At 40.4% G+C, this 15,978-nt stretch overlaps 1 protein-coding gene across 11 annotated transcripts in view; it reads right to left on the bottom strand.

The window, feature by feature from the left end:
- The window catches only part of PRUNE2 (prune homolog 2 with BCH domain), a 553,043-nt gene that overhangs the window by 393,741 nt on the left and 143,324 nt on the right, over nt 1–15,978 (bottom strand). For all 11 annotated transcript variants that reach the window (XR_010171909.1, XR_010171914.1, XM_063913844.1 and 8 more), the window contains exon 6: nt 14,693–14,787. Coding sequence is in view for 9 of the 11 variants with exons in the window: in XM_063913844.1 (XP_063769914.1) it covers nt 14,693–14,787 (95 nt within the window). In the remaining 2 variants the exon portion in view is untranslated. The remainder of the gene's footprint in view (nt 1–14,692; nt 14,788–15,978) is intronic.

The following is a 15,978-nucleotide window of genomic DNA, read 5'->3' as shown; positions in this document are numbered from 1 at the left end:
TGTTCTCTTTATGTAAAATTTTGACTTCGACAGTCCACCCTTTGGCAGTGAACAATTACTGCCATCAATTATTAACATAAGAAAATATATTTCATACAATAATCGGTGACCTAGACACAAGTATGTATGCATTTCGCAAATCAGACACTTGACTATATTTGGGGAAGACAGGGAGGAGGACGAGATATCCTCTATATGCACTCGGCGGTCACGGGACCACTGGTGGTTGTGGGACAACATTCAACCTATAGAGTATGCTGGGACAGTACTTTGGCCTATAATATCTGATTTGCGACGAACATTTCACACATACATGTACCTACGTCTTTGTACACTGATGTTTGGATTCAATTGAGGTTCTGCAGGGTAGATGAAAAAGACACAAACAAATCATGACAGTGACATATAACATTTTCATGGTCTACATATTCCTATCAATTTCTGAACATTGTTTCCATTTCTGGAACGTATGCTAGGTCTGTTTAATCATTGAACAAGGGTTATAAGTAGTGTCCTTCCTAAATAACGTAAACCTTCGGAGTTTGGTGAGAGCCACTCCTAAACCTTTCTTCCACATATATTAATGAGCTCTTTATCTGCAATGTGTGAATAGCCATTGTCTGATTGTTCCTGATTACCTCTGAACTCCATAACTACTAGAACTTTGATTTTTCTCTGACTTTAACAAACTGATCGGCTAATCCTGGGATCCTATAAGGAAATCACTCCTTCCTACAGAACCAGTTCCAGTCCCACACTCGACTCCTCATACAAAAACCTCGCAAAAATAGAATATACTGAAAGAAAATGTTTGTAAGCGGGAAAGAGAGAAAAGAGAAATAGAACAAAACAACTCTTGTTTATAACAAATCAATTACAATGACTGGTCTTTCTGCAATCCTTGAGTACGCTCAGGTAGTGTCCAACAGTGCCGCCTCTCAGTCTTCACGGCACAGAGTCTCTGGTGATACGAGGTTCTCTTTGCCTTGCTCTTTGGACACACAGTTCACTTGGAACACACAGTTCACTTTGCTCTCCACCTTGCTCTTTGAACACACAGTTCACTTGTAACACACAGTTACCAAACTACACAAACTCGATGAATGTGAGCAATAAACTACTTTGTCACGAGTTCTCTCCGGGTCAGCGACCTTCTTGCAGTGGGACGAGTGGACCCAAATCTCTCTTTCGGCGACCTTTAGTGCTGTCAACAAAACTTGGTATGGTCCTTTCCACCTGTCTATTAGACAACCTGAGCATAAGAACAATCACACAGTCTCTTGGTTCACAATCAAGACAATTAGTATTTGGCATACCAGCAATCAACAGTTTCAAGTTCTTTTGTCATGTTCTCAAATGCTGGCTCATCTCAATAAGGTACTGTACTGTCACCTCATTGGTGTATTTCTGATCATTGTGCGGATCAATCATGACATGAGGTTGTCTTCCAAAAAAACAACCAAAAAAACAACAACACAAATACCAAAACAAAAACAAATTTCGAAGAGGGTGATTTGTCAAGTGAAGATCTGGGAGTGGTTCCGAAGCTACATAATACTAGTGGCAGTATCTATGATCACAATAGTACAATTTCAAGCTTTGCTCCTACTTCTAGGGGTACCATTAACTACACACAAATTTCTGCACAATTTTCCTTTGCGGTAAACACAGCAGCATCCATGGCGGCAGGAAATGCCTCTACCCAGTTTGAGAAAACATCAGTGCACACCAATACATAACAATAATTCCTAAAGGGTGTTAACTGTACGAAGTCGATTTGTATTTCCTGAAAAGATCGGTCTGCAGGAGGGATATGGGATGGCTCTGTTGGTATTGCTTTACCAATATTCTTCCTCAAGCAAGTAAGACAGGTCATTGCTCTCTTATCTGCATGAGAATAGAATCCTGGCGCACACCAGTAGGCTCTCATCAGCCTGCACCTACCCTCTTTGCCTAGATGAGTCAGACCGTGTGCCACCTCAGCTAGACTTGGAAGGTATGCTGTGGAGGCTACTGGCTTACCGTGTCCACTTGCCCACAGTCCTGAGGACTTCTGGCCATACATACCCCTTTGTCCTCCAGACTGCCTCTTCCTGCAGGGAACACAATTTTTTTTGTATCTTAATTTAACTATCGTGTGTTTGCAGTGTAGAGTACCATGAGCATAACTCAAAAAAGAAAGAAAAAAGAAACATCTCTAGAGGAGAGAAAGAAGAAGAAAATAATAAAGAAAATGTCAGGTTTGTCATTCACCAACAGGCATATCAGTGTCTATACAAAATTTCCCTTCACCAGTATTCCAATTCTCCACCCTTTGTGCATGACAAGGCACACTGCAGTAATACTGGTGTCATCGTGCTGTTGAGATATACTGGGCTTGGGCAGAGCTCTGAAGGACCTAGGCATGTGGAGTTTGAACTGTACTTGGGTCCATGTATTGTACCACCCTGTGTGAAAGCAAAAGATGAAGAGGAAACTGTGGAGAAACAGAATAGAGGTTGGTGACAGATGAGTTTGTAGAGGTGAAGAAGATTTTATAAAAATTTGACAACTGGATTGGGCACTACGGGGAAGTGATTCTCTACTTGGTCTATACCCCTTAAAAAAAAATATGTGTGTCTTATCTCTACTGGGACTATCCCAGCCATCAATCCAGTGTCCTGTCCATCCTAAGTTCATAGGGAACCCGGTATCTGTGAGTTAATTTCCTCTACCTGTGATGGACATGCATCTAGAACAGCAGAATCCGACATTAGTCTTCAAGTTTTGTCAAAGGGTAATGTTGCATTTATTTTGTTCTTCCCATTAGCCGAATCTGTGTTTTCTATATGGCTTATGATTCCTTACTATATGTCCCTTGGTCCCGTCTATGTGTTTAATAATGTGGCTTGTGTTTTCTGTCTAGGGGCTCTATATTGACTATGTGTCCTACTACTCCTACAATCTCTGGCAAAATGCCCTTCCTTCCTACAAGTGTAACATATTATTGACCATTAAGGATCTGGAGTTTGGACTGATGGGTCTTTCCTGTATGTGCCAGTATACTTACCGTCCTCAACCTCTCCACCTGTTGTTCTCTGCGCCTAGCACTATTCTGGTGATGTTCAATAGCACACTATCTAAGATTAGCTACTGTGACCTTTCCAATTTTGCAAAGAAGTCTGCACCCTGACACTCAATGCCTTATTGAGCCTGTCCATTTGCACAGAGACAGCCATCTCCCATTTGCCGAATTAGTGTTTACCAGTGGTCTTATCTAGATGGAGAGTTTTCTATTACTGCAAGAGACAAAAACAAAAAAAAAGTTTAACAAGCTTCTAGGTCATGCAAAGTATTTCATTCAATCCTTCTCATCCCGTATTAAGGGTCTGTACATGGTCCAACAAACATTTCCAAGCTCATCTTTACTAGGGGCATTACTAGGAATGAATACTTCTTATATGGTAACTGAAAGAAATACCCTGGGGTTACCTTGTCTCTGTCCGCTTTCCTACTGGCAAATACTAATGCGCGGACAGGTTTTTTCTCCATTTCTGACGTTACTTTCTTGATTTTTTTTGTTTTTGTTTTTTTGTTTGTTTTACTATATATGTACACAAATGATACCATACTTACCTGTTCCACTGGTCTCAGCCACTTCCCCCACAGGCAACTGCTCTTCTTTTACCAGTTGGAGACTCCTCTGGGTGCATGAGAAATGGCTGAAAACGATCAGGTCACCTTCCCCTCCTAAATAAAACTTCAACATTTTTTAGTACATATATAGGTCACAGTCATATTTTTCATATTTTTATTATTTTTTATAGTTTGTATGCTGGCCATAACTGCTTCCACATCTACATATGGCGGTGTACTTGCATTCTCTTTTTTTTTTCTTCCTACTTATTTATTGTTGCTACAAGTTCAAACAGTTCTTATATTTCCATTCTTGTCTTATATGACTTTGGTTAAACATACCACCTGCAATACCTTAGGATCAAACTCACCAACCCCTCTTGCTGTCACAGGTTTAAACAATTTGTATGTCTGACCCTTTGTTTTCGGGATTTTATGAGACATATTCTTATCCTTAAGTTCTGCAATACCTCTGGTTCAAAGCTGCTCACCTTAGGGAATGGTTCCCTATCTTTGTCAGTCATACGTTCCCATTCAGACAAAAAGTCTTCAGCGTGTGGACCATATTTCCCACACATAATACTTTTTCCTTTAAACTTCGCTGACCCCCTGGGCCGCGGCTCTTCAACCTGAACCCTGGTTAAACGTCCCTTACTTGAGCAACTGGCTCCCATAATTGTGGGCCTTTTCCCACAAACACCAAAATACTCAATATAAGGTGACGGTGAAAGTTCTCCGAGCGCTCTTCACCCACTCACTGCCCACGTTGGCCAGTACTACCATACACTGTCGATAGCGAAGGCAATGTACCAAACTTAGGGCTCCTAGCAGACCTTACAACACCATAAATTCTTTCGGTGGAAGTTCTGTTTGGAATATTTTCCTGAGAGAGGCAGCGAAAAATTCCTTTTCGGTATCTTTCAACTGGAATTGTTTGTAGGGTGAAAAACAGAGAAATTAGATAACTATCCTTCACCCTTTCCAGTGAAGCCCACCAGGGAGATTTCCCGACGCTGTCAAAGAAAAACCCCTTTTGTCTATGCAATCACGTCTGCATATGCTTTCCCACAGCGCATATGACACAATGGTATCACGTTGTGCTGTGCAGATGCGATGCAATAGCACAGCCTATAGATACTAGTTATCTATATGCCCTACGATTGCTGTAGACCACCTAGCCTAGGCCACTCCAGACCACTTCAGACCACTTCAGTGTATGGGATCACTAAGACCACTTCAGACCACATCAGTTCTAATCACGCAAGGTAGCGAACCCTACGCTGCCGGGCCTCTACTATCCCGGTGTTACCACTTCAGACCACTTCAGTTTCTGGGTTCAGTTCCACTCACTCCTACATTCGCTCACTCAAGTACACTTTGTCTTTTCTGTACAGAAAATTTTGATTCATTCAAGTTGGCAGCTTTACCCCAGAGGCAATACAGTTTTTAAACTAAATTTAGAGTAACCTGCTTTTGAAATCTGATAGTTATGTGCTATTGTATTAAATGGCTACTTCCCACCTTTGAACTAAATGACACTATTGTATAACTTGTACTTAGCGCCCGCATTCTTACGCACTTTGCGTAAACATGCGACCGTGCGTGTCCCTTACGCTGCGTGCGCAGTCCTTTACTTTGTCCGAGACACGTGTACAAAACCCTGCGTCCGCAATAAAACAAATCACACAGTTCCTATAAATGTGAGCAATACTAACTACTATTGCCCACTAGACACAACTTGTTCTGTATAAACTTTAATGCACACCTGCGTTTGTGTCTTTATACTTACTTCCTTAAACAGTTATTTTAGTTTTAACTATATAGCAACAAATGTATCCTATTTCACACAGATCTATAATGACTCTAGCAATAATCAATAATTTAAATGATATGATTCAGATTGGATAGCTATCTTGCAGAACATACACTGATATAAATATACACACAATTATAATATTATATATAATATATATTTATATAAGATATATACCACTTGACTCTCATAGAACCCCCACACAGTACACACCTACTGAATGAATGCATTTCCTTCAAAGTCTCTAATTTGCATATCAATAGAGGTTCATATGCCTGTTCAAGAGGGTAGTGAGACAGGTTAATTACATTGCAATGGCTATCCTAAACTAGCAAGCAGATTTTAACTAAATCCTAGAGGTAAAATATTTTTTTTTTTTTCATATCTGTGTGTAATTCTTACATCAAGTATTCATCTCTTAACTCTCACTAGGCACAGCTGAAACTATTTGTAATTGACTATGGCATGGGTTAAATAAAAGCATTGGTAACTCATAAATGGTGTTTGATGTGACCAAGAAAAGCTGATTATTCTGAGCAGTGAAAATCAGCCATTTAGAAAATGACCTTCCCAAAATGGCCGCTGCTCCTCCCCCTTCCACATCCATGAGGGTTACACAAAATGGTGGACAGGCCATGTGGTTAGTCCAAAATGGAGGACAGACCATGCGGCTTCCTTTGTCACAAAGAAATCACACATCATACAAGCACCAGAAGTTATTTTAGGCTATGCAGCAACTTTTAAATATACTTTTAAACCTACTTAAACAGATAAACAATCCAATCTGAATCAAACACAATATGACTTATTTGAACCTTGTTTTGCAACAATAAAAATTAATTTTAGCATCTTAAATATTATGAGAAACTCATTGTCCCTTGAAATTTCATATCATTGGCTTACTGATAACACAACAATACATTAACGTGGATGTTATTTTCATCAGCTTCACAATGCGTCCATCAGAGCCGGTCAATTACAGCCGCATTTGTAATGTACAGTGCATCATTAAGACCCTGATATCCCGTAAGAGCCCCCATCTAAGAATGCCAAATTGATTTCTCACAAATATTTAAAATGCCCACTCTAATATATATTGTAAATGCCTGAACCTCTTATTACCATATCCCATGAATGTGCGCTATACATCGCAAAACACTGCATCCCATAAGAGAAAACAATACACCCACACATTATCTGAGTTCCAAAGCTCATGGATGTATATATTTGTTATTAAAAGGATATGGATTCAATATATATTACAAAGTACAGTATACCTATAGTTACATGATTACAACTCACACAATAAGCAGTTAAAACATACAATTACATACAGTTACATGCCAGCGATACAATTACCATTCCCTCCAATGCATCTTATGTCCCTCTCTTTCTGTAAATAAATACAGGAACTGATCTGCCAGCAAGTCCATCATCGTCTCAGACCTTACAGCCACTGAGCTCCAGTGTGATCAACAATGTGTTATCTAGTTTGGGGGAGGGGACTCTCTCTCATTCATGATGAGTCACTAGTTTCTTTGTATATGCTGAACAGGTTCAGCCTTGGGGACGTCCAAAGGGGCTGGCCTGAGTTTCCTGTCCACCACCTGTTTGGAATATCTATTGATCTAATAAAAGTGATTTTAGCTTTTACACATTCAATCATAATTATCCGCTGCAATGTCCCACAACTTCACAACAAGCATCAAATGAATCTACACATTAATCTGGTCGTTTTAACAGTAAACACGACAGGTCTATCTTGTTTCGTTCAAATAATACACATTCATGACATTACTTCATTAGATAATTTTAAATCATCATGATGTCTGGCGCTTGATATTATTATAATTATGTACTGTATGAAATTAGTGTCGAATCCATCTCTGTCGCATGTCCGTGTAAATGCGTGTGTTACCATACATTGCTGTGCTCGCTGCGCGTATTTGCAAGTATAGCGACTTATAATGTGTGTAGTTTGTATGTTCTCTTTATGTAATATTTTTGACTTCGACACAGACAAAGCTGCTAAATCAGCACCAACCACCCCACATCACTGATGACATTTAACACGGTCAACACACAACAGTTAATTGAAATGCAAAATTTGTGTTCCCTACAGGAAAAGGCAGTCTGGAGGTCAAAGGGGTAAGGCCAGGAGTCCTCAGGACTTTGGAGAGGTGGACACGGTAAGCCGGTGGCCCCCAGAGCATATCTTCCAAGTCTAGCTGAGGCGTCAGACGGTCTGACTCATCTGGGCAAAGAGGGTATGTGCAAGTTGGTAAGAGCCTACTGGTGTGCGCCAGGATTCTTTTCTCATGCAGGTAAGAGAGCAATGACATGTTTTACTTGCTTGAGGACGAATATTGGTAAGACAATACCAACAGAGCCATCCCATATCCCTCCGACAGACGGACCTTTTCAGGTAATACAAATCGATTTAATACAGTTACCACCCTGTAGGAATTTTAAATATGTGTTAGTTTGTATTGATGTATTTTCCAACTGGGTAGAAGCGTTTCCTGCTGCCACAAATACTGCTACGGTCACTGCAAAGAAAATTGTGCAGGAATTTGTGTGTAGATATGGTATCCCTAGAATGATTGAAAGTGATAGGGGTACCCATTTTTCAGGTGAAGTCTTTCAGGTCATGTGCAAACTGATGGAAAATAATAGCAAGCTGCATACTCCGTACCGGCCACAGGCGAGTGCAAAGGTAGAGACAGTGAACAGCACTATTAAGAACAAGCTGAGCAAAGTAATGGCTGAAACTGGATTGCTGTGGCCAGAAGCTTTGCCATTAGTGTTGTACAGCATTAGAACCACTCCCAGGTCTCCACTTAACTTATCACCCTTTGAAATTCTTTTTGGTCGACAACCTCATGTAACGATAGACCCCCAGGATGATTTGAAATGCAATAATGAAGTGACTGTGAAATATTTGGTTGGGATGAGCCAGCAGCTGAGAAATCAACAAAGAAATCTAAAGCTGGTGATTCCTGACCTACCGAACAGTAATTGTCATGACATTGAGCCTGGGGATTATATGATGATTCTAAATTTCTTACGCTCAGGTTGCCTCATAGACAGGTGGGAAGGACCATACCAAGTCTTGTTAACCAGCACGACAGCACTAAAGGTCGCCAAAAGAGAGACTTGAGTTCACTCGTCCCACTGCAAGAAGGTCGCTGACCCGGAGAGGACTCGTGACAAAGAGCAAGGTGGAGAGAACTTCGTATCACTAGAGTGTTTGTTCCGGGAAAGTTGAGAGGCAGGACTGTTGAAAGGCACCTGAGCACGGAGAGCAACAAGATCTAGGATGGTTGTCGCACCATTTTCTTTTTTCACCCCTCCCTGCATTTCCTTTCTTTTTCCCCTCCTTATTTTCCTTCTTTCCCCTAACGAAATGGATCTATCACAAGAGACTGCGTTTCGGGTTCTGTTAGTAATTCTGTTTGTGATCAGGACAATTTGTTTTGGTGAGGGTCCCAGAGAGGTCGAGCGGTGATCTGGAATGGGTTCTGATGGCAAGTATGAATTTGTAGGATCTCAGGAGCAGCACATCACTCGAGTAAAGGCTGGTATCCGTAAGCGCTCTGGTAGTCATGGAGCTCGGAGGCACTGTGAAGGGTTATTGTCTAATGAATATTGTATTTGTAGGAATTGTGAGAATATAGTTGAGGATGGGTGCATCCAGAGATGTCAGTCCAACCTTAATATCGACATGAACCGCCATCCGTTGAGAGATTACCACTCACTAGTGGGTAAGGTCTTAAACCAGACAGAATACTGGGCGTGCTCACAGGTACCTCAAGGTCAGAGTAAGTCAGGATTAGTACCATACCCTATAGCAATAGATGAGGTACTCGAATTACGGGGTGGGAGACCGGTGGACAAGAAATTCAATATCTCTAGGCCCACTAGCTTGAAGCTCCACCAGTATCATGTAGACAGGTCCTTATTGTGTTTTATTATTTCCAATTACCGAAAACCAGGAAATTGGGAAGTGACGTGGAATAACCAGACAATTACCTTTTCACACAGAGCTGATAAGATACCCATAGATTCTGAACTTGTACGCCAAATAGCCAACAGTGGGAGGTATTTTCGGTATAGGTATACCCGTGGAAGCAAGCCCATGTGGGTTGGAAAATTATCGTCAGGGTATTGTGCCCATATCATCCAGCCCGATACTTGTACTGAGCAAATGGGAGAACTAGGGATTGGTTTCTTTACTTGGAAAATTTGCAATATGGTAATGTTACATTTTGTCCCCTATGTTCTCCCAGATGATGCCTAATTTATATGTGGGAGGAAAGCGTACAAGTGGCTTGCCGCGAGCTCCGAGGTATTGAGTTATATTGGGAGAGCACTACCGGAGGTCATGACCATAACCCACGATAAAATGAAAGACGTTCACTGCAGTGCTCAGACTCCTTATATTCATACTCACTATGAACACATCATCAAGAGACACCTCATAGATAGGGCAGAGCACGCAGCCTCTGATTTGATCCACGAATCCACCGGGATTCAGTTCCTTCTCACATCAGACATCACCCGTACTGCCAGAGGAACTATAAATTATAGCTATATCCATGCGTTAGCGAACTTGATAGATAATATCACTGAGATGTATGATGACACCTTCAGGTATACGGGAAGGGAGTTACAAGCCTACAAGAAGGAAATGATCCAGCACAGGATGGTCCTTAATTACGTCACAGCCGTGACAGGTGGCTACTGTGTTACTCTGGCAACTCAATATGGTGTGAAGTGCTGTACATATATTACAAACAGCACTGACGACCCCACAGAGATCATCGATCAGAAGATGAACGAGATCTTGCAGTTGAAGTGGGAGTTCAGGAGGAAGCACAACCTTACCTTAGCGACTGTGGGTAATGAACTGACCGGCTGGGTCTCATGGTTGAACCCACGCAAATGGTTCTCAGGTTTAGGAGAGTGGGCTCAAAATGTCATTATGAGTGTGGGGAAGTTTCTCCTTTGTATCCTGGGAGTCATCATAATTATTGGTTTGATATTCAGGTGTGTTCAAATTCTAATACGGCGCAAGCGCAGCACAAATTTGATGAGTCTAAGGAGGGAGGGTGCTGTTATAGCAGCAGATTTAATTTATGATCCATCCATAGAGACAGCGTTATGATAAGGATTGCAAATGAATTTCATGGCCTGTTTCTTTCACCCATATTTCTTTGTCTCCCCCTCCCAAAAAAGTGTTTATGTGAATGTATTTTTATATATGTGTCTTATCTTCATCTCTACAACCTCCAGTTATAGCACACATAGTCGACAGGTGATATCCACATATACTAGCATTCACATATGTTCCCCCTCCATGTATCATCAACTAAATGTGCACCCTATTTGTAGGAACAAGAAGCCGAAAAGAACTCGGTAGTGTTTGTTGGCCCATTTACAGACCCTTAATACGGGATGAGAAGGATTTAATGTATACTTCGCAATACCTCGAAGCTTATTTAGAACCTATACGGCACGATGATACATGCCCCTCAGACATGGATTCATACATACATGCTTTTTTACTATCCCACTAGGTCATACCTTTCCCACCTACAACTCTCCCCCGATCATCCAAGCTTCTGTATATATTGTATAGATATTTTTCTGTTTAGTGGTTAGTTAGTGGCAGTTACACACATCACGTACAAACTACACACAGATGGCCTCCGTGCGCGTACTTGTTCTGCCGTGCGTGCACATATTCGCAATTTGCTTATGGTCGCTCCCGCGGTCCTGCGCATTAGCGCGTGGTATGGGTAATTACGGCAGAGTTTGTGATCGCATGGAAAAGCCATAAAAACACGTTACATGTTTAATCCAAATAGTGCACAATGTACACAGTCTCCCTGCACCACACCCGCAAGTTACACTAGTTTAAATGGTATCAGAACAAAGGGATTCACCTTTACAGGATAGGAGGGTACAGAACTAGTTTATAAGGTGGTGTTTGGTATCCAGCTGTAGGGTATTTTAAGGGCAATATTCCGGTGTTGGTTTGCAGAAGATCGCACGTTCCTGCAAATAGTTATGTGCAGGAGCAGAATATAAATATTAATAGTATTTACTGTACATTTGGTATGCAGCGGGATCCCAGAGGAGACCACCTGCAAGTGCTCCTGGAACAGACATCGCCCACCTATTCAAACCGACCTATGACATCTCCTGTACTGTAAATGACCATCCCTGTGTCCAATGGACAAAGAGATTACAGTATCCATTGTGTTAGGTTTTGGACTATTGTATAAAAGAGCCAGCTGCATGCCCGGTCACACACAGACTCTGAAGGTCATCTACCCTGATGACTGAGGACCGTGCCGGGAACGGGAAGCGCAGGCAAAACTAAAACGTATGTACCATTGACTGTAGTCATTATTCTATTGTATTGTATTATTATTGTAACCCCTTTTCAGTAATTATATGTTGGTGTGTCGGAACCCGCCATTTTAAATACAATCTGGTGTCGTGTCTCTTTTCCCTGCTAAGGTTATAAGTGTATTACAGTCACATGTGTAGCTGCTAAGGGCTCACGGAGTATCTTTGGGTGTGTACGCACTGAGTGTACTTTGTACGGCCAGCGCGGCGTTTGTACGCAAAGTACGTACACGGTACGGGGCTCTGTACACTAATGGTGTAGGCTAAGGATTGAGTACAGCGGACGCAGCGGCTCCATTTAAAGTGTATTAAATGTCTTTTTTAAAGTGTTGCTTTTAGTCCTGTATGTAAACTGACGTTTACAATTTGGAAGAATCTCTTGTTTGCTGCATATACGGATTATTACTGGAATGCCAAATTGAAGTTCCAGGAAAGGAAAAAGTTTATCACACTTAAGGCTTATCTCACATGTAAAAGCGTGAGTGCAATATAATAAATCCAAGTTATTTCACTTATGATACAGTATTAGACTATTTAGTGTTTTTCCTCTTTACATGTATAAAAAAGATACAGTGTAAGTAACCCTTTATAAATTGGTGGTTACGTTTTTGGGTAGCACCCATTTTGTCACTGTGGTAACATGTTATGTACATGCTTTGCATGGGGCAACGCAGTGTTTTTTAAAAACAGGGAAAAATTTGATTTTTTTTAATATCGTAAGTTACATTAACACAGTATAAACATTTTTTATTTTTATCTCCTCTATTTTTCTCTTATATGATGACATCAAAATATTGGTTGTGAGTGCATCTAGGAGGAAAGGGATTTAGGAGTCACTGTTTCAAGTGACTTAAAGGCAGGAAAGTAATGCAACAAAGCAATGAGAAAGGCAAGTCAGATGCTTGGCTGCATTGGGAGAGGAATCAGCAGCAGAAAGAAAGAAGTTATAATGCCACTGTATAGGTCATTGGTACGGCCTCATCTGGAATACTGTGTCCAGTTCTGGAGACCATATATCCAGAAGGATATAAATACATTAGAGAGTGTACAAAGAAGAGCAACTAAAATGGTGCATGGCTTACATCACAAAACTTACCCGGAAAGGCTAAAAGATCTTAACATGTATAGTTTGGAGGAGAGAAGGAAAGGGGAGACATGATAGAAACTTTCAAATATACCAAGGGTTTTAACAAAGTTCAGGAGAGAAACTTTCTTTAAAGGAAGAGAAGTATTAGAACTCCAGGACACACACAAACTGGAGGGAGGCAGTTTCAGGGAAAATTTAAGGAAAAATTACTTCACAGAAAGGGTAGTGGATAAGTGGAATAGCCTCCCATCAGAGGTGGTAGAGGCTAAGACTGTAGGGCAATTTAAACATGCTTGGGACAGGCATATGAATATCCTTACAAAGAATTAAGGTTCAAAAAGGGTTGAGATTACCTAAAGGATAAAAAAAAGGGGCAGACTAGATGGGCCAAGTGGTTCTTATCTGCCGTCAAATTCTATGTTTCTATGTTTCTATCTATTTGATATTTCAAATATTTTTTCTGGTTATAAATTATACAATCTTATTACTTATTTATTATAAACAAATGAAATATTTATATATTTTTGGATGTTTTCAGTACATACATATCTATTAATTTACATATTACACACTGCTACAGTTTGTTAGTACTTTACTTACAGACACACATTTACTCAACTATATATCAAAGAGTATAATACAGGTTGAGTATCCCTTATCCAAAATTCAAAATCCCAAATTTGTGGGTCCCCTACTGAGATAATGACATAAATATTATATATATATTATTTAGAAATATATATATATATATATATATATATATAATACATATGTCGTATTTCAGTAGGGGACCCAAAAATGTGGGATTTTGAATTTTGGATAAAGGTTACTCAACATGTAATTATTATTATAGGGTTACATTGATTCAAAATATTTGATAGCATTGAGGATATACTCATTATTAGATCAGTCTGTAATTTGTATCATATTATTCACCGATGGTCATTATCACGATATCCTATTACAGGCCATTTTCATCGGCACCCGAAGCATAATCAGCGATAAGTTCTGGCATTGGGGGGAGGAGCATCTAAAGGGAACAACTAAGGCTGACTATCATAGCCATTGGTTATATGAAGCAAATGTGGGACACTTTTGTCTTTTTATTTTCATTAATGAAAATCCTGCTATTGAAATATTGGCAATAGGTCAGTGATAAACAACTGGTTCACTTCGTCAGCTGCATTAGGCAGCCTTCTAACCTTGAAAAGCGCTGCACATTACATTAATCTCAATAGTAATTTAACTTACTATATTGGATCAAAGAGAGCGGCACCTATCTATACAAAGATGCAGGGCTGGTTTAAGTCAGCACGGTGGGTCCAAAATAGAAGTGATCACGTTAGTTAAGCCCCTGTCCCTGCATGTGATATTTCATATAGTGCATGAAGTGGGTATGACATCTACACTGCCGGTAGCCCAAAACAACAAGGAAAAGAGAGGCAAGCATACAGGTAATGCCCAGTGATTCATCATCACCTGTACAGAGCAAAGGCCTCTGTTTAACATATGCAACCCTGAGCTGTGACAAACTCTTTATAAAGCTCATTTTATATGATTACTAATAATAACTCACTTAATTAGACAATCAATAGATACAAATTGCGAAAGTTAAAATGCCTTTACAAAATACATGTTAATTACTATAGCATTTGCTGTCACATGTATAGAACAACCAAAGCTGTTATATAACATATTTCCTCAATAAAACTATACATTTGTATACATAAACTGCATAAGTAATAGGTGTCTTCTCTTACCTCTAATGACATGTTCATAGTGGTAATTGCAACTTTAATGTCCCCATCTGACAATTCTTTGAATTCCTTGAGTATGATATCTTCAACACTGGTACCTGTCCATGACAGACTTCATTAGTACTATATTATTTTACACAAACAGGCTGAAGGATACAGCATATTTATCATAAGAACAAAACAATTGATATGGGTAACTGGATTTTATTCATACTGGCCCAGATTTATTAAGCCTTGGAGAGTTATAAATAGCAGGTGATATAGTACCAGCCAATCAGCTCTACTCATTTTTCAAACACAGAATGTGACATGGAAGTTAGGAGCTGATTGGTTGGTACTTTGACACTGTTCTATTTATCACTCTCCAAGGCTTGAAAAATCTACGATTGGCCAATATACTTTAAACCAATTAAGAAGCCCTAATAAAGTTTTACATCAAATACAATTTGAATGTCCTCAAAGTGGTTGGTACCGTAAGTCCTGAGAGCAAAAAATTATTATTAAAATAGGAATGCTTTTTAAAGGATGCTATAGGCAATTCTACATACAGTACATTACTGCTAATAATTGAGTATATACATTAACTGCATAGGATACAGGATGAACATTCATATGGTAGGTTCCAGTGACAATACAAAGAGAAGACACTTGAAAAGCAAAATAGTATAGTACCCTCCCCTATGACGCCTGCAGGGGAGTTGGCCGGGCATCAGCATTAGAATTTTTCTCCTGGCGGTGATGACCCGTTTCCATCCGATGCTCCACCAGTTGCCTTGCCGTCTCTATCCGATGCTGATGTTCTTGCACCCAGTCAGTCTGCATGATGGTCGATTCATTCACTAGTGCCGTCAGCTCGAGATGCTTTGGAAGTTTCCCCTGACTTCCAAACATTAAATAAAACAGGGTGAATCCTGTGGAGCAATGCTCCGTGTTGTTATAGAGGTATGTCAGTTCGGATAAAAGATTAGGTCACTGAGCACGTCTCTCTGCCGATAGACTCTGGAGCATCCCAATCATGGTTTGGTTGGCTCTCTCGCATAAGCCATTCCCCTGCGGGTAGTAGGCGGTAGTGCGCAGCTTCTTGCACCCATATAGGGAACAGAGTTCCTGGAATAACTGGGACTCGAATGCGGAGCCTTGGTCGGTCAAAACTTGGTCATGATAACTGTAAGAGGGGACAAAGTGTTTTAGGAACAGCTCAGCCGATGTTTTCGCTGTCAAGTCATGGGCCGGCACCACCAGCAAGAACTTGCTATAATGATCCGTGATAATCAGGGCATACTGAAACC

This window comes from Pseudophryne corroboree, chromosome 1, assembly GCF_028390025.1.
Source record: "Pseudophryne corroboree isolate aPseCor3 chromosome 1, aPseCor3.hap2, whole genome shotgun sequence".
NCBI classification, from domain to species: domain Eukaryota; kingdom Metazoa; phylum Chordata; class Amphibia; order Anura; family Myobatrachidae; genus Pseudophryne; species Pseudophryne corroboree.
The sequence above is the reverse complement of the archived record's forward strand: the minus strand, read 5'-3'. Positions and strand labels throughout refer to the sequence as shown.